Below are 20711 nucleotides of genomic sequence, written 5' to 3'. Positions count from 1 at the left end.
AAGTATCCACGCCCCCCAAAAAACCAAAACAGTCACTTTTTCACGCTCAGCCCCCTGGTACACCAGTGAGCTGCGTCTGATGAAGTCAACTGGACGCATCCTGGAGCGTCGTCTTAAAGCCTCAGGACTGACCGTGCACAAACAGGCCTACAAAGAACATCAGAAGGCCTACTCAAAAGCCCTTGGGACTGCACGTGCCCAGTTCTATTCCAATATCATAAACAATACCCCTGGGAATTCAAAACAGCTCTTTTCAACCATCAACCACTTTCTCAAACCCCAACCCACCACTCCAACAGAATCCTCAGAGGTAGCGTCCAATAACTTTATGACCTTCTTTACCGCTAAGGTTGACAACATCCGCACCCAGCTCCTCTCCTCTTCTGGCCCCACCACTTCACCTCCTCCCCCCTTCCTTCCACCCGGGACAGTCCAGCCTCTCCACTGCTTCTCCCCTATCTTGCAGTCGGAGGTAGAGGACATCATCAAAAAGATGAAACCCTCCACATGTGCCCTGGACCCTTTCCCCACAGCCCTCATTAAACAACAAACCTCAGCCATTAGTCCCCTAATAACCAATGTCATCAACCTCTCACTCTAGTCTGGCTCTGTACCCCCTGCATTGAAGACTGCCGTTATTACCCCCCTGCTCAAAAAACCCTCACTTGACCCGGACAACCTTGCCAACTACAGACCAATATCTAACCTCCCGTTCCTTTCCAAGGTTCTGGAAAAAGTGGTAGCTGCCCAACTTCACACTCATCTCACCCGCAATAACATCATTGAGAAATTTCAATCCGGGTTTCGCTCTGGCCACAGCACTGAAACAGCACTTGTTAGGGTCACCAACGACCTTCTCATGGCTGCCGATGCAGGCTCCCCATCACTTCTCATCCTGTTGGATCTGTCCGCTGCATTTGACACTGCCCACCACAATATCCTCCTTAACCAACTTCACTCCACTGGATTCTCTGGCACTGCTCTAACCTGGCTTCAGTCCTACCTCTCGAACCGGACCGAGTACGTTTCCCTGGGGGGGAAAAAATCCGACACTCACACTGTCACCTCCGGTGTCCCCCAGGGATCTGTACTCGGTCCTACCCTCTTCACTCTCTACATACTACCCCTCGGCAATATAATCAGGAAGTTCGGCATCTCATATCATTGTTATGCGGACGACACCCAGCTATACCTCAAACTTGACCCCCCGCCCTCCATAACCCAGCCTTCTCCATCTCCCTCATCCATCCTCTCCCTGTGTCTGGAGGAGATAAAGGCGTGGATGAATCTCAGCTTCCTGCAAGTTAACAGTGACAAAACCCAAGCCATGTTAATTGGCACTCCCCATCAGATCCATACCTGCCCAATAACAAGCATCTTATTCGCCGGTCTCACTATTCCCCTCTCAGCCACTGTCACCAACCTGGGTGAGAAACTGGACCCTCAACTCAACCTTGAGTCACACATAAAACACATCTGCAAAACCTCCTTCTTCCACCTCAGAAATATTTCCAAACTCCGCCCCACACTCACCCTGACGGATGCTGAAAAACCTGTCCACGCCTTTGTCTCCTCAAGGCTAGACTATTGTAACGCACTCCTCATCGGGATCCCTAGCAAGAGCCTCCAGAGGCTTCAGTACATTCAAAACAGCGCTGCTAGGATCCTGATGAGGGTGCGGAAAAGCAATCACATCACACCCATCCTCCGTTCTCTGCACTGGCTCCCCATCAAATTCCGAATTGATAAGATCGCCCTCCTCACTCACCATTGTATCCTCGGACATGCTCCCCCATACCTCAAAGAACTCCTTGCCTCAAAACCTGCCACCCGAAGCCTCCGCTCATCCAATTCACACCTTCTCCACGTTCCGAAAACCAAGCTGCACACCATGGGCGACCGGGCCTTCTGCCATACAGCCCCTACACTGTGGAACTCCCTCCCCGACCACCTAAGAGCACCCCAATCCACTGACTCTTTCAAAACTGGACTTAAAACTCACCTCTTTACCTTAGCATTTCCGTAATTTCTCTCATATCTTGGTTGTCGTCCAGTTGTTTTATACTTGTCCTTGTTTTGTTTTCTTGTTTTTTATCTGCCATGTAGCACTTTGAGATTCCCCCAAATATAAAGTGCGTTATAAATATAATTTATTATTATTATTATTATTTTGAGATTCCTGCAAAAATAACCTTTTATTTTTATTTTTCAGCAGCCCAAAATCTAAAATCATTGTCAAAGTTTAGGAAAATAAGTGATTAGTACACAAAGTGCCTTGTAACGAAGGACTCCGGTGCAGCTGACAGCGTAGGTTAGCGTGTCTCAGTAACTTACCTTTTCCCAGATTTCCTCGCCTCGTCATTTCATAAATGAGAACCAATGAAAATAGAAATACACCCTGATGTGACTGCAACACGAAATCAAAACAGCAGACAAACACACATCAAAGTGCATTGCGTAGTGACTAAGCAAATTACTATCCCAAATTCGTTGTATATCATTGTACAATGACAATAAATGCATTCTATTCTATTCTACTGCTTGTTTACAACCGACAGTATGCTAGCCAAGCATTTCTCAATAACCTGGAGTTCCTCGCCTCTTCACAAATTATTTATTTAAGTGGCTACAGGAACAAATAGAAAGTCGTATGTAAATGTAATGTAAATAATGTAATGTTTTAATCACTCGATGTTTTGATGCCTATTTGGATTCATGCGTAAATAACCTATTTAAAAGTATGTTGGTGACCTTTCCTGTACAATCTGTAAATTGTTGTGTTTGAATGCAAAAAAGTGTTGAGCCATTATTATTTTCTTTGTGGTGAAATGCATTTGAGACATAATGTCCATGAAAAAGTATCAATAAACTTTCAAATGATTAAATCACTGAGATACAGTTGTACCTCTACTTATGGATCTAATTTGTTCCGCGATCGGGTTTGTAAGTAGAAAAGTAGAAGCAAGATTTCCTATAGGAGTCAATGTAAAAGGAAATAATGCATGCTGGACTATCCCAAAAGTCACACTTTTTGCCCTATTACTCTGTGTAAAATACACAAACACGTATTAACCCGAATATAAAACGGTGTTTTTTGCATTGAAATAAGACTGAAAAAGTGGGGGTCGTCTTACATTCGGGGTCTAGACATTATACCCATTCACAATGCTAGATGGCGCCAGATATCTTTAAAGCGAATGCTGAACTTAACTCCCCAAGCCAAAGCGAACTCCTGTCACGTAGAAGAAAAATAAAAATAGCGGTAGCACGAAGAAGAAAAATAAAAGTTAGCGGTAAGAAAGAAAAGAGAAGAAAGTAAGAGAAGAGATAACAGACAATGGAGAAACGTAGCGACAATCTGGAGGAAAGTGGGTCGAAGAACGGCCAAGTTAACCAGCAGCTGAGGAGAAGTTATGATGCAAACTTCAAGATGACAGTGATAAATGAGGCAGAGTCTTCAAAGAATTACAAAGTGGCTGTGAAATATGGTGTCCCAGAGTGTCGTGTACGGAGATGGAGAGCTCAAAAAGATCGCTTAAAATGCTCACAATAAGAGAAAAGCTTTCCGTGGTCCTCAGAGCGGCTGCTTTCAAGAGCTCGACAGGAGGGTGTGCGCGTACGTCAGATATTAAGATGCGATAGTTTTTGCATGATTTGAAGGAGGCAAAATAACTTGCTTTTTCTCTCGAATGTACTGTTTTGTCATTTGTTTCAGATGTACTGTAATTATTTTCTGTATAAAAATTAAATTTGGTGTTCAAAAAGTCTTTTTTCAAACTTGAGTATTGAAAAAGAGGGGGTCGTCTTATATTTGGGCCAATACGGTACTTTGGCACACTGGCCATACTCCCTCGCGAGTACGTACGTACGTATATGTGTGTATATTTACATATATGTACGTATATATATATATATATATATATATATATATATATATATATACACACACAACACACACAGCCATATGCAAATGTTTGGGCACCCCTGATCATTTTAAAGATTTTCCTTTATAAAATTCCTTTCTAGTGGTTGTTCAGATCATCAATTCCAGTTAAATAAGATAAGAGGAACTTTATTAATCTCACGTGTGAGAAACTGCATGTAACAACAGCTCGATTTACAGGAAGGTACAAGTTGGGGGATAAAGGTGCAAAAAGAGACTTCAGGACCGTAGTCTTCCGGCATAATAAATAGAATACAATATAAAAGAAAAATATGGAAAAATAACAGCAATTGTAGTAAAACTAAAAATATGAGCTATGAATATTTACAAAAAGAAGATAAAATAGTGGTAAAGTGTCGTAAAGTGTATGAAGTGTATGGAGTTTAGCAATGCTAATAACAAAGAGAAATAGTGCACGGGTTATAGAAGTGAAATAGATCTATGCATTGTGTGGCAGAGAATATTGCACATTGGGCTTAAATTGCACATTGGGGTTAAGAATTGCACGTTACGGGGAAAGTATTGCACAGAAGGATGTGTTTACAGGTTGTCATTGTACAGCCTGATTGCGGTGGGGATGAAGGAGCTGCGATAGCGTTCCTTCTTACACGGGGGGAGTCTGAGTCTCTGACTGAAGGAGCTGCTCAAGTTCTCCAAAGTCAGATGCAGTAGGTGAGAGGGGTTGTTCCTGATGGATGCTAGCCTGGCTAGCACCCTCCTCTCGCCCACCTCCTCAACAGTGTCAAGAGGGCAGCCCACCACAGAGCTGGCCCTCTTAACCAGTTTGTTGAGCCTCTTCCTATCCCTCTCTGTGCTGCTCGGAGCCCAACAGACCACAGCGTAGAGGATGGCAGAGGCTACCACTGAGTCATAAAAGGTTTTTAACAGAGGCCTGCTCACTCCAAAGGAGCTGAGTCTCCTCAGGAGGTGGAGGCGACTCTGTCCTTTCTTGTAGACGGCGTTCATGTGATCAGTCCAGTTCAGTTTATTGTTGAGGTGAACACCCAGGTACCTGAAACTGTCCACGACCTCAATGTCCCGACCCTGGATGTTCACCGGTGAGTGGGGAGGTGCTCCTCTCCTAAAGTCAATCACCAGCTCCTTCGTCTTACTGGTGTTCAAGCACAGGTGATTGTGCTCACACCAGTCCACAAAGGCGCTGATGGCCGACAGGTACTCCAGCTCGCCCCCCTTAGACATACAGCCAACAATAGCTGAGTCATCGGAGAACTTCTGGAGATAGCAGATATCAGTGTTATACGTGAAGTCTGAGGTGTACAGTGTGAAAAGGAATGGGGACAGGACTGTGCCCTGAGGTGCTCCAGTGCTGCAGACTACCACCTCTGATCGGCAGCCATGCAGTTGCACGTACTGGGGCCGGTTAGTGAGGTAGTCAATGGTCCAGTCAGTGAGGTGATGGTCCACTCCAGTGTCTAGCATCTTCACTCGTAGCAGGGCCGGCAAGATGGTATTGAAGGCACTGGAGAAGTCAAAGAACATGACCCTCACAGCGCTGCCGGCGGACTCCAGGTGGGTGAGCGTCCGCTGCAGCAGGTAGATGACGGCGTCTTCCACCCCAATGCCGATCTTGTAGGCAAACTGCAGCGGATCCAGAGTGGGGCTCACCACGGAGCGGAGGTGGCTGAGAACCAGGCGTTCCATCACCTTCATGATGTGGGAAGTGAGGGCGATGGGTCTGAAGTGGGCCGGTTCCTTGGCGCGCGGTGTTTTGGGAACTGGGACGATGGAGGATGTCTTCCATGCGCTGGGCACCTTCGCCAGGCTGAGGCTCAGGTTGAGGAGGTGGCACAGAACATGGCAGAGATCATCAGCACATGTCCGTAGCAGCCTGGGGGAGATGCCATCCGGCCTTTCTCTGTTTCAGCTTCCCCAGCTCTCTCCTCACCTGAGCAGGAGTGAAGGAGAGGGGAGGGGGCTGAGATGAGGTTGAAGGCCGTGGTGAGTCATTGAGAGAGATGAGTGATTGTCCATGTGGTGGGCGGGAGGGTGTTAAGTGGCCATGAAGAATATATCATAGTAATGATTGCACACTTTCTGTAAATCATGTAAACTTAATTTCGCTTCTCAAATATCACTGTTTATGTCTGCTATATGATATATTTAACTGAAATTACTGATCCGAACAACCAATGATTTATAAAGCAAAATCATGAAAATGATCAGGGGTACCCAAACTTTTGCATACGACTATATGTATATGTATATACTGTACTATACGTATGTATATATGTGCGTACGCACGTGTGTACACGTACTTACATACAGAATTATGCTGCCTTGTGTTTGCAGGTTCATAAATGCTCGAAGGCGAATTCTGCAGCCGATGTTGGATGCAAGCTCCTCTGAGACGCCTAAAACTAAAAAGAAGACTCCTCAAAACAGGCCACTGCAGCGCTTCTGGCCTGACTCCATTGCCTCAGGGGGCGGAACACCGCAGCAAGTTACAATGCCCGATGGTATAACGAAAGCGTTACTCAATATCCAAAATTATATTTTACATTCTCTCATTTGTCTTGCACTGTAATTTAAGAATATTCAATAACTGTTTTGGTCACTCATTTACAGTATATGACAAATGTGTATGTGGAGACTAACGTAATGACTTTGATACCTCTACTCAAGCAAGTACTACATTTACTCTAACCAGAAGAAAAACATAACTTAATCTAAAATTGTTTAATCCAGATGTTTTTTATATTAATTATTCACAAACATCACACAATAGTACACAGCGTTTGGGCTCATGAACATTTACTGAAAGACTTCCTAAAGATGCGCACCGCTGGTGTTGGGCGGAACCAACATCATGCAAGAGACCACAAAAATATTGTTTATTAAACTATTAACATTCAGGGTATCCGCAGGGTTGTAAAAGGTATTAAACTGTAATAAGTTTTAAGTAGTAATTAGCAAAAAATATTGCCATTAAAAAGTAGTAAATCCCATTTGAAGCGGTATTAAATTTTCGAGCCGATATCCACCTTTAAGTTTATCCAATCTGTATTGTGCTGGCCTATTTCCTAAAAATCACGTAATTTCATCTATTATATAAATTATATGTGCGAGTAAGACCTGTGACCGACAGTATGTTGTAGTGTGCAGCGTTAATGCAATGCTGTGGATGCCAACAACTGTAATAAAAAAAGGTCTGTGACGTCTATCAGTGTGCATTCGCAGTAAAAACGTCAACAAATTAATTTGCGCCGAAATAATATTCCCAGGTAATGGAGGCAAAACGAAGTCAAAGGAAAATGTACGTATTTCGATATCTGGTTGGAGGACGCTATATTCAAAGACTGGCTCAACCGAGAGGCTTATTGCTATGTCTGTAAAAAATTTTTTTTTTAAAAAACTATCATCTGGATGGGACTGAATGCTGTCAAGTCAGGTCGCACATGGAGTCTAACCCAAGCCAACAGTTGCACCAACACGGTGGGCAGGTTAACATTTCAATGTTTTGCAGTCGCGGAACGGCTATATTACGCAAACCTCCCCCGCTACCCAGCAATCCACTGCCAGCGTTAGTGTTATCAGCACCGTACAATGTCAGACGCAGAAGGCAAACCCTATGGACCACTTCAGCATTTGGTGGCCGAGGTACTGTGGTGCCTGCACACAGCGACCAAATACCATTCATACACCTCCAATGAGGGCATAGGAGAGCACTTTCACAATATGTTTACTCTGCAATAGCTAAACGCTTTGCGTATGGCAAGGACAAGTCCGGCTCCGGAGTCAAGTTTGGTTTACCACCAGACTTCAAGAAGTAGCTAGTTTATAAATAGAATAAAATATGGCCCCCACTTCAACTTTTGCCTCAGTGTTTTGCACTCTTTAATTTTAACACCAGGGGCAGCAACTGTTCTACCACTACTGTTGATCAAGGCAGTTGCTCCACCAAAAAAGGACGAAAGTAGACGAAGAAGAAATTTGCCATCCATTTACCATCCCCAAGATACTGGAGTGAATTTTAAGTGAATATTTCTTCAAAGAGAAGGCTACAATTGCCAGCTATGAGGTTGCCCAACTCATTGCAAGACATAGCAAGCCTTTTTCAGATTGAGACCTCATTAAAGACCCCCTTGTCAAAGTCGCTGAAATAATGTGCCCGGAAAAGTTGCAGGACTTCAAAAACGTCAGTGTCGTTCCCAATTTACCTGTGTTTATGTGCAGGTATATCAATAATGCACATCATTTCTGTCACAGTTTTTACCCACCTCTTGCGTTTTTCTTGTTAACACAGAGTACACACCGCTGTGCTCAGTGCACACACTGCACACGCAAAGTCATCTGATGCGGATTTGCTCGTTGATCAAGTGACATTTCACACAGATACGTTGTTGGACAATGAAATTCCTTGTCTGGCTTTCAGGTACAATGGTGACAATGAATGTGGAGGGTCTACACAGCCTAACATCAGATGGTGCGACACTGGCAGTACAGCAGGTGATGCTTGGAAGCCATAGTGAAGATGAGTCTGGGGACAGTGGAGACGATGACGATGATGCTGATATGACTGGGCTGGCTCTTCACAACAGTGACTCACTCCAGTAGAAAACACGCACAAACGTATAAACTACAGTACATGTAATACAGAATATAAAATAGGTCTGCATAAGTGACTGGGCTTTTGAACGAATCGGCCACACGCATTACATACAGAGCACAAGACAGGATACATGAGAATTGTTCCTCCTTTGCCATTGTGTTTTTTTTATCATTTAGTTGCTGTAGGCGATTGCACTTTGTAAATGTAAATGAAAAAAGAAATTGAATTCATCCGGTGTTAAACACCAGGAGCGTTTGTATGCTACATTAACAAATATTGAAAACTGTAATATTGTTTTCCTTTGCAACTTTTGAATTGTACATTAATTTTGAATGACAACACTTTCACAAGTTCTATCATTAGGGTTTGTCTCTTTTTGCATGCTTGTGTTTTGAGTAGATATGTGCAAGACTGACTCCACAGCTCTCACATGGACCTCTGCGAAAGAGCCAAGCTCTTTGGAGTTTCAAAAAAGATGCTTATTTTTATATACATACACGTACACATGAAAACGTTTTTGTTTATTTTTTTGTTCTGTTTGTAACAAATGTTGATGTACAGATTCATAAATGCAGCAACTGTTTTCCAGGGTTCTTTGGAGTTTTCGTAAAAAATGAAATAAAATTTAAATGGTTTTAAAATTAAAACAGAGTTCTATCAATGCTTGATTTCTCATAATGCTGCCATTAAGAAAACAAATATTGACTGCATAACACTGCCTTTCAGTTTCAGAACCACCAATAATTTTTGTTTTCTCTTGAGTAACTGGAGTTTGCTTAAAACAAAAAAAAGCAAATTTTTAAATGAATATTTTGACTGACGTTTATAATTGTCTTTTTGCATCATTAAAGAGACACTCAATCGGGCTGAACATTGGTACTTATAAGATGTAAACAAAATGTAAAAAATTACATCAGCACCAAAGTTCACGCCACTGAGATAATCTGTAGTGATTAAAGGACTTTTGGGGGATGACATTTATGATGAACTGGCCCCACCCACTTTTGGAGCGCTCTTCCTGTTTGTTTTTCATCTCAGTATGTCTACGTCACCGGGATGCAGGCAGGCATTGTAACGTGTATTCTTTCCTGGCTTGGTTTGTCACGTTTTGTTGTCACTGTCTGAAATGGTGATCCAAATTCATATGCACAACTCTTGTTCACTTCAACCTGCGAAAATATGAGAAACAAGATTAGCAGAACGATTTCAGCTTCTTACCAGACGGACATGGGGCTCTGTGTAGCAGACACATCAGTCAGCAGACAAATTTGGCTGACCGGCTGTGCAGCAAGGAGGATCTCCGTTTGCAGTGGAACATGTCGGCCAGCTTGCCGTGTGCAAGGAGGCTTGCTGTGGACCACGTGGGCCGGCCGGCTGCGCAGTGAGGAGCAGTCATCAAGATCAATTGGTCGAAATTCATCAAATCACTAGCGCTCAGGTTTACGCGCAAGTCATTTAGCTTTGTATGGTCCTTATATCATCCATTTAAAATACTACTTAAAAATGTATTTACGATGAAAAGAATTGGGGTCTATGGCTAAACCGCGTGAGACAGAAAGTCGTGCAGGATCGAAGAGAGTAAAATTGAGATTTAGGTGTATGAGTTTCATGAGTTTTAGCCCAGGTTCAGAACCTCAACAACTGCATCATTTGTCTTTGTACACAGCATATTGCTACAGCAACCACATGCAATAAAAAAAAAAAGCTTTCAATAACTATAATAATATAAGGTCTACCACGTGTGATGTGTGTGCAAGGTTTTGCCCAGGTTCAAACAAAAAAGCAAATCTCTAAGATGAGTTTGTTAAAATATGACCACTATAAGAGTAAAAGATGCTGCCCAATTCCAAAATAAAGTCAAAATGTCAGACTTCCTATTAGCTTTAGCAAATAGCCACTGTGGTGAATTCTCTTCGATGTTCTGCTGGTCTCCAAGATCAAACGGCGGATAGGTGGCTGGCTCAGGGAAGGAAAACTTCAGTGACACACGGCTGATTGGGGAAAGATTTTATTCAACCGATGTCAGAATTGAAGTGTCTCTCTCTAGCCAAAAAAGAAGTCCCCCTGTCTTCTCCCGCCTTGGGTCTTATACCCCGCGCCCCCCCCTTACTCGGGTCCACGCACATGAGGGCAGTTGGTCGACTTCTCCCCCGCCAGCCTGCTTTGTTGATTCTAACCAAATGGCTGATTCCTGTATTCTGGTGCCAGGAAGTTTGCCTTCCTGACCCAGGCCCCATAAAATCTCATGCGCGCGTGACCTGGTCACCTCTAAGCTTAGAGGTGAGATATACATTGCATGAGACCTAAATAAAAATACACTACATATCCCCCCCCCCCCCCCCCCTTCGTGACAATCTAAGTGTCTCGACAACGGTTCGACCAGAAATGACATCGGTAAACATCCAAAAATCTTCCCCCAAACATTTTATGGTTTCCATCTACAATTTGGACCTATTTGTCTAAATAAATCACACTCAAGGCATGCTACTTAAGGTTACTTTAACTAGGAAAACTCAACCTAAGTTAATATCGAATTTCTCCCTGACAGCAATCTGAGGCTTCTCAGGAACCACACATGACCAAAATTGAATTCCCCCAACCCGCTTAACCAATTGACGCCGACCGCAGCCCCCCCTTCGGTGCTATTTTAACCACGCCATCAATTTGGAGAGAAAACTTTGCTAGAAGCCCCAAAAAGTCGCCGGACCACCGTCGAAAAAACCTCACCAATCTAATGACGAGGAAAAAGAGGGAGGCCCATTCTACAACCCCAGAGACCCCCCTCAGCCATGTGAAGGGAGCTTCACATTCCACAAAGTGTAGCATGAGCCCCAAAAAAAGTTATGAACAGAACCATGCCCCCCAAATACAAACCAGCATTGTCATATCGTAAACACACCACGAGGCAAAGAAATGAGATAACATAATGAAGTAAATAAACACGGCAAACCAACGCAGTAACATAGTGAGGTATATAAAAACGAATATCATAAGCATGCAACAGTCAAGCCCCCCATGTGTGAGTGCGTGCCGCAGCAATGTCCAGTCCACTGAGTCCTCCTCGGTGAAGAGAACCGGGCGGCGCTGCCCAGGGCCTGCTGTCCATACAAAGTCCTCATGTCCATACCACCATCCTTAGAGTCCCTTGCAAGGCCCCGGTCAGCGTCCAAGCGTCCTGCAACGAATGAGAACCACTGCCAGTATCGAGTGATGACAACGGCACAAAATGCAACGCACGCATTCAACATCAGTATGAGGGAAGCGGCACTGTCCATCACAGGCCGGATGGCCTCTCCATTCCCCATCCCAAACACCCCCGACTGGTCATGGCAGTCCCCCTTTGTGTTTTTTTTTTTGGTTTTTTTTTAACAGCACACACAAAACACAAATGTCATAACAAGAAAAAATGTAAAGAAAACAAAGACATGCGCAAGGAAGACTAGACCCCCGACAGGCTCGTAAGGTGTCTCCATCCCGTCACAAGTGAAAATCAAAGAAAGCTTTATAAAAAAAACACAAAATCAACCACATAGCCTACCAATTTAAGCGGGATTCCTCCCAACAATGAGGAAAATAAAAATTTTTAAAAAACACAAGTGTACAACCCAACAAGAAAAACAAGCAAAATCTAAGCTAAAACACCCGGTACACACCAAAATGACATCATGTTTTGTTTTTTTGTTTTTTAAAAGCGATACCTATCATTCACCGGCACCTCTTCCCCGAATCCCCAATCCGCCCACGTTCGACCGGGATTAACGGCATCTGGGTTTGGTTCCCCAGCATTGCGACTCCGAACCACCGCAACATCACGGCCTTCGCGCACGTCAATATTACGGTGCAAAAGCAAAACATTACACACAACGATATCCCGAGCGCCCCCAACAACTGAACCAGCAGGCCCCATAGGCCCCAGCCTCTCCTGCAGCCAGCTTGTAGCCGACCAGCCGGCGCCTTCAGAGGGCCCAAATGAGTCCCGGATGACTCTAAGCGCGCCGATGACACTGGTTATATTATCTGTGTTATCAGGGATTAGAGTGTAACAGGCGTCGTCCGACAAATTGAGGGACACGCACAACCCCCCTTGCCGGGCCAAGATATAATCCCAGGCCATGTCGTGTTTAAGTAGGGTCAGGCGATGGCTCTTCTGGGTGACAACTGTCTGAAACCCTTGATTGTCTCATTTGCGAAACCCTGAATGTAATATGTAATGTTATCAATATGATCCGCCAAAAACGTAACTCCATACCAGGGGAAAATCCCGAGGCCCCATTTCTCCCCCAAACTAATTCTCCAATGGTACGCCTCCCTAGTGTGAAAGTTCACTATGTCCCTCTTACCTCGACTCGGGACCTGACTAAAAACACTACCCTGGGGCTTAGGACTTGACGTCCCGCCAAACGTGAATTGTGTGACTGAGCAAAGACTTTGATTGAAGAGCGATCGTTGCCGGACTTCGTCCCAGAAACGCCGGACCTGCGGCCGTCGGCGGACTGCGTGCCAGCAACGCCGGACCCGCAGCCTACACCGGACCTCTAGCCACCTGCGCCGGACCAGCGATCATCCCCCCAGGAGCCCAGTCAACACCAGGTACCAGGAGGCCAGCTACCACCAGGCCCAGTAGGCCAACACCATCAGCCCCAAGAGGACAGCCACCACCAGGCCCTGTAGACTACCATCACCAGGCTCAGGAGGACAGCCACCACCAAGCCCAGTGAGTTAGCACCACTAGCCACCCCAGGAGGAGATCTGTCACCAGGCTGAGTGGGATAGCACCTCCAGCCCCAGGAGGAGAGCTACCATCAGGTATAGATTGATAACCGGGATGGCCATGAAAGTGCTTCAGAAGGACACGGAGGAGCTGAAGTTATCAATGGAAGTGATGTCTTCAAATATGGAAACCATAATGAAGCAACAGGCTATTATTACAGAGCTGATGGGAGAGGTGAAGCAGCTCAAACAATTAAACATTGAACAAAATAAGAAAATCGTCAGCCTGGAAAATAGATTAGACAATTTGGAGCAGTATTCAAGAATGAACGATGTCATCATCACAGGTTTAAAGATCAAACCACGGAGCTACCAGCAGGCTGTGAAAGGCCTTGCTTCTGAGGACAATCCTGAACATGAGGAGACAACCGAGGAGCAGGTAAAAACTTTCCTTCAGAGTAAAGACATCGTCATTGACATTATCAATCTGCCAACCAAGAGTCTAAATGGCAAGCTTGTCATACCATCTATAATTGTCCGATTTACAAACAGGAAAAGTAAGATAAATCTGCTCAAACAAGGTAGAAAACTAAAAGGCACGAACATGTACATTAATGAACACTTCACCAAGAAAAATGGTGAAATAGCGAAGAAAGCAAGAGCTCTTGAGAAAAACGGTAAAATACAGTCCACTTGGACGTAAGGTAAGGTAAGGTGTTCATCAAACCTGTTGGAGCAGCAGAAAGTTCTCATGGTTTCTGCATCAGTGCCATAGAGCAACTTAAGAGGTACGAAGGAGACCAGTAACCTGTACATCATTCCGTTGAACCTCAGGTTGTGGTACTTTTAGATCATGGAAGGTGAAAACCTGGTGAAATTATCAACCCACCATGAACAGTATTGACAAATGCCTTTCTTTTCCAACTGGTGTGTTTAACAAACAAGCACTGATAACTGAAAATGAAGAACTTGATTTGAAAACATTTGACTTCACTGATCATAAGGGATATGGACATAGAGAACAATATTGATCCTGTGAATAACTTCTTTATCAACTACACTCAAAGGAACTGTAAATACTATACTGTAGAGCAATTTAACAAGAATGTAACAACAAATAGAGCAATATCAATTGTACATTTTAATAGTAGGAGCTTGAAAGCAAACATCTCTAAGATCATCCATCCATCCATAATCATCCGTTTACTGTAATTGCAATATCTGAAACCTGGTTAAAGGATGATCAGTCTAAAAAGATTGACATAGAGGGGTATGAGAGTTATACAGTAAATAGGAAGGTAAAAAGATGTGGAGGAGTTGCTCTATTCATAGATAAAAACTATAAGTGTAAGATAGTAAGCAGTATATCTCAAGCAATAGATAATATCATGGAATGTATTACTGTTGAAATAGAAATGGAATCATCTAAAAACATTCTGGTAAGCTGTGTATACAGATGTCCAGGTTCATGTATTGAGACATTTAGTGAACTATTATCAGGAATGTATGAAAGAAAAATCAATACGAAAATGGTGTATGTCTGTGGCGATTATAATATAGATCTATTGAACCCACTTCAGCTGACTCCAGTGACAGAATTTATTAACTTAATGTACAGTATGAGTCTCTACCCCGCAATAACTCGTCCGACTAGAATCACATCTCACATTGCCACAATAATTGATAATACAAATGTAATTGAAAAGAAAGTAAAAACTGGAGTGATAATTAATGATTCAAGCGACCACCTGCCAGTGTTTGCAGTGATCCAGAACTGTACAAAGAAAAAAAAGGATGCTATAACTTTTAAAATGTGTAGAATGAACTCTGGTAATTCAATCAACTCGTTCAAAAATGATCTTTTAAAACAAGACTAGAAAAAGGTATATGTGGGTGATGTAAATGAAGCTCGGCGTTCAACACCATCGCTCCTGACATCCTCCAACAGAAGCTCATCCAGCTTGCGGTGCCTGCCTCCACCTGTCAGTGGATCACCAGCTTCCTGACCAACAGGAGACAGCGTGTAAGGCTGGGGGGCATCGCATCTGACACCCGGACCACCAATACTGGAGCCCCTCAGGAGTGCGTCCTCTCCCCACTGCTCTTCTCTCTCTACACCAATGATTTCTCCTCAGGTGACTCTCCTGTGAAGCTCCTAAAGTATGCAGACGACACCACTCTCATCGGACTGATCCAGGACGGTGATGAGACTGCGTACAGACAGGAGGTGGAGCGGCTGGTCCACTGGTGCAGCCAAAACCATCTGGAGCTGAACCCGCTCAAGACCGTGGAGATGACAGTGGATTTCAGGCGAGACCCTTCGCCACTTTTACCCCTCACTATCCGCAGTAATACTATTCTCTCCACAGACACCTTCAAGTTCCTGGGAACCACAATCTCTCGGGACCTGAAATGGACCGGCCACATAGACTCTGTCCGGAAGAAGGCCCAGCAGAGGCTGTACTTCCTGAGACAGCTCAAGAAGTTCAACCTGCCGCGCGAGCTTCTGAAGACCTTCTACACTGCCATCATCCAGTCTGTCCTCTGCACCTCCATCACTGTCTGGTTTGGATCAGCCTCCAAACAAGACAAGCACAGACTGCAACGGACAATCAGGACTGCAGAAAAGATCATTGGAATCAACCTCCCATCTATCCAAGACTTGTACCCTTCCAGGACCAGGAAACGTGCAAGGAACATCTCTACAGACCCTTCTCACCCAGGTTGCAGTCTGTTTGAACTACTCCCCTCCGGACGGCGTTATAGAGCTCGGTACGCCAAAACCAGCAGACACAGAGACAGCTTCTTCCCCCAGGCTGTTGCTCTGATGAACTCACACCACTCATAGAGTCTCAGAGTCATTACTGTGCAATAACATCCTGCTCTTCACACCTTTTTGAATTTGTCTACACTGTTTTTGCCATTATTCACATGTCCTGAGTGTTGTTAGTCACCTAAATGTTGAACAGAGGGTGTGTTTTACCGAAGTCAAATTCCTTGTTTGGCACGCTCAAACATGGCGAATAAAAACTCTTGAATCTTGACTCTTATAACACATTCATGGCCATTGTATCAGAACTTTATGATAAAAACTGTCCTCTTGTAAAGAAAGCAGTTAAATTAAATTCAGTGGAAAAACCATGGCTGACAAAGGGAATCTTAAATGCTTGCAAGAAAAATCTATTATACAAAGATTTCTTAAAGATAAGAACAAAGGAAGCTGAATTAAAATATAAGACCTACAAAAACAAATTGATTAAAATAATGAGAAACAGTAAAAGGAACTACTATAGCAAGATACTGGAGGAAAACAAGAGTAACATAATAATAACATGGAAAGTGTTAAATGAGATTATTAAAAACAGAACTGGAAAGCCAGGATATCCTTCTTACTTTGTAAACAGTAATAACATAACTATAAATGATCTTACTATGATTGCAGAGGGGTTTAATGATTACTATGTTGGTATTGGGCCTACTTTGGCAGAGGAAGTAGCAAAAAAAAAGGTAGTACAAGTGACTTAATTAAGGATGTACCCATAGCCGAAAGTATGGTTCTAAGGGGAACGAATGACAAAGAAATAATAGAAATTGTCAGAGAATTTAAAGGTAAAAAGTCAACTGACTGTAATGGGATAGATATGTCACTTGTTAAAAATATTATTGAATGTGTGGGGAAACCCCTTACACATATCTGCAACCAATCTCTGACAAATGGTGTTTTTCCGAGTGAAATGAAAACTGCTAAAATTATTCCGATATATAAAGCTGAGGACAAACACATATTCTCAAATTACAGGCCAATATCTCTACTCCCACAATTCTCCAAAATATTAGAAAAAATATTTTATAAAAGGCTTGATGATTTTATTACAAAACAAAATATTCTGTGTGACCAACAGTATGGATTTCGGAAAAATAGGACCACCACACTAGCTTTGTTAGATTTCGTAGCTGAAATAACAACAGCTATTGAAAATAAACGATATGTTGTAGGTGTTTTCTTGGATCTTAAGAAAGCTTTTGATACTGTAAATTATGAAATACTGTTAACAAAACTTGAACGATATGGGATACAAGGTATGTCACTCACTTGGTTAAACAGTTATTTATCAAACAGGAATCAATATGTGCAACTTATGGACTGTAAATCAAAACTAAAGCAGGTAAAGTGTGGGGTTCCTCAGGGCTCAATATTAGGCCCCTTGTTATTTATTTTTTATGTCAATGATATGTGCAAGGTCTCCAGATTACTCTAGGCCGTAGTTTTTGCAGATGACACAAACCTGCTTTGCAGTGGGGATGACCTGGATCAACTACTGGATACTGTGGGTATTGAAATGGAAAAAATACAGTTGGTTTGACACAAATAAACTTACACTAAAGTTAAGTAAAACAAAGTATATTATATTTGGAAACTGTCCAACTAACAAAGACAAATTTCTTACAATAAATAATATAGAAATAGAAAGAGTAAATGAAGTAAAATTTCTTGGAGTGCTTATAGATAATAAATTAAGTTGGAAACCACATATAATGTATATCAAATCAAAAATTTCAAAATCACTACCAGTATTATATAAAGTAAAAGACCTTATAAATCAGTCATCATTATATTCCTTGTACTGCTCCTTCATACTCCCATACATTATGTACTGTGTGGAGGTGTGGGGCAATACATACAAAACAAACACAGATCCAATCTTCATTCTTCAAAAAAAAGCAATACGACTTGTAAATAATGCTGATTATAGAGAACCATCTAACCCTCTCTTTATTAAACTGAACTCACTGAAATACAACGACCTAGTCGACTTTAAAACCATCCAACTCATGTAAAAAATAATCAATTGCCAAACAGTATCCAGAGGTTGTTTGAGTGGAGGGAAAGTACCTATTATTTAAGAGGAACACTTAGTATGTTTAAAAGAGATTTGGTGAAAACAAACTTAGTTACATTGTATAACAGCTCAGTGGCCTAGTGGTAGAGTGTCCACCCTGAGACTGGAAGGTTGTGGGTTCAAACCCCGGTCGGGTCATACCAAAGACTATAAAAATGGGACCCATTGCCTCCCTGCTTGGCACTCAGCATTAAGGGTTGGAATTGGGGCGTTAGATCACCAAATGATTCCCGAGCGCAGCACCGCTGCTGCTCACTGCTGCTCACTGCTCCCCTCTCCCCCAGCGGATGGATCAAAATCACACGGGGATGGGTTAAATGCAGAGGACAAATTTCACCACACCCAGATGTGTGTGTGACGATCATTGGGACTTTAACTTAACTTCACTTAAAGGTGTGGAATTATGGAACACCAGCAGTGAAGAACTAAAGAACTGTAGTACCTTACCTAAGTTTAAAAAAATGTATAAGGACAAAATATTGACGGGATACCGTAACATGCTGTGAAGTTGTTTAAGTTGCTTTTGTATATATATATATATATATAAAAAAATATATATAAAAAAAATATATATATATATATATATATATTATTTTTATTTTTTTTTCCTTTAATATATTTGACTATGGTCAAATTTTTGACAGAATCAAACAGAAACATGTAGTTACATGGGGTAGAGTCAGATAAGCTTAGGCTTCCTTCTACTCCCTTTTGAACAAATATGATTTTACGATAAAGGGAAAATTATAATGCAATGTCATTTTTTTTTTCTTTCTTTTTTTACTTTTCTTTCTGTATTTTTAGTTTTTTTCTTGTATTTCTTTAATGTTTGAAATAAACAAACAAACAAGCTTAGGGCCCTTCCTAATGGGCATCACCTCAAACGGGAGCCTTAAGGTTGCCGAATAGCAGCAACCCACCCAGCCATAAGGTAAAACCAAATAGGCCTTAGCCCCGCACACCCACCAGATATCCCTAAGGCTACCTATGGTCGTATTCCCGGGGACCGTACGATTTTCCACCATTACCGTAATAGCGTGCCGGGCGTTCGGAGGTGTGAAAGTGTCAAGTGGCATGGTGGTACGAGATGGTGTAAAATTAGGTATTGAATTTGGCCCAGGCACATTGGCTATCCCAAAACATGTCGTAGTTCAAAATTTCACCAGGAGATGGTGTTAAAGCTTGACATAGGGGTGACCTGATGGAAATTAACAAATCTAATAAATTAAATTGTTAGCAATTGGGAGGACACGACCTGCTCAAACACGTAGCAACGCACGATTTTGGAATATGAGTTTGCTATGCCATAATTTTAAGATGCAACAGCTTGAGCAATATCAATATATGTGTTTAAGTTGGAGGAACCCATTATTGTTTTAAGTACTATTATGTGTTGAGATTGATCTTTATTAGACAAGATATATGTGATTCATGTTGCAATGTTTTGTCCAACCTGTATTTAACATTGGTGTTCCATCCATACCTGAATGTATTAAGTTGAGGGGAGACATTAAGGGCTAATGCTAAAAGAAAGAACGAGCAAAACAGGAAACACCTGTTTCCGGTGATTGCTGCTTGAAGCAAGGTTGCTAAGACAACCAGTGGTTTCCAGCTGGCCTGGTCAGAGATCAGCTAAGGAACATTCTCGAAGCTTCCAGAAACTTCGAGAAAGGCCACCTCACGTGCCGGTGAGGTAATTCCGATGAGGTAATGCCAGAAGCATATAAATATGTTGCCCGGACACAGAGCGGGCGCGCTTCTTCCTAGTCAGGGCGATGGCCGTGACGCTGCCCGGAGTAAAAGAACGAAGATGGATTTTGCATTCTTTTTGAGATTGAACCAAAATCTACTAAGATGAATTTCCAGAGTCTTCGAATTGGACTTTGTCAAATTTTAAGCTTCGAGGAAGGCAGAGGAGACAGCCGCTGGGGCAGAAAGGAGAAGTCGCCAATTTTACTTTTTTGGCAAGGCTCCTCACGGCCAGACCTTTCCTCTTTTTTAAACAGAATTCGGATTTTGGAACAAAGGAGAGCCGATCACTCGACTTGTTCAACCTGTCATGTAACATGGAGTGGGGGGGGGGGAAACAAATGGTGCATAAAGTGAGTATGGATTGCTCCCAGTAATAAATTGGCGGGGCTGACATTCCAAATTTTAACAGCAGATGGTGCAAAATTAGGTGGGGGAATATTGAATGAATTGGCAAAGCTGAAATTCCAAAATTCTCCAAAAGATGGAGCCAAACCGGTGCAGGAGACCAAAGAGAAAGAGGGGTCGGATTATGGGTCACACATGGAAGCACAAAAATGGTTTTTATTTTTATTTTATTTTACTTGCTTGGCTAAAATATATTCTGTAACCGCTTAAAGCAATATTATCACAGAATTAGACTAAGGTGCCCACCCATATAAGAATAGGGGTGTGTTAAGAATTGTTGGAAAGGGAAGAACAAATGAGTTTTTCTTTTTCTTTTAATTTTTATTTTATTTTCTTTGCTTGGCTGAAATATATTCTGTAACAGCATCAAGCAATATTATCACACAATTAGGAAAAGAGGCCCACCACGAGTGGTGTGTTAAGAAGATGG

General features: G+C 42.6%; 1 protein-coding gene across 9 annotated transcripts in view; it reads left to right on the top strand.

Annotated features, from left to right (window-relative positions):
* Nucleotides 1-9160, top strand: part of LOC119139701 (homeobox protein PKNOX1-like) — a 94844-nt gene extending 85684 nt beyond the window's left edge. For 8 of the 9 annotated variants that reach the window (XM_037280654.1, XM_037280652.1, XM_037280656.1 and 5 more), the window contains 2 exons: nucleotides 6254-6420; nucleotides 8337-9154. In XM_037280654.1, coding sequence (XP_037136549.1) covers nucleotides 6254-6420; nucleotides 8337-8518 — 349 coding nt within the window. In that variant the 3' untranslated portion in view covers nucleotides 8519-9154. Of the gene's footprint in view, nucleotides 1-6253; nucleotides 6421-8336 lie in introns of all 9 variants that reach the window. The other variant, XM_037280657.1, reaches the window with a different exon arrangement.
* The last annotated feature ends 11551 nt before the right edge of the window (nucleotides 9161-20711 follow it).

Source organism: Syngnathus acus, chromosome 21 (assembly GCF_901709675.1).
Source record: "Syngnathus acus chromosome 21, fSynAcu1.2, whole genome shotgun sequence".
Taxonomy (NCBI): Eukaryota; Metazoa; Chordata; class Actinopteri; order Syngnathiformes; family Syngnathidae; genus Syngnathus; species Syngnathus acus.
This window is presented reverse-complemented; position numbering and strand designations above follow the sequence as displayed.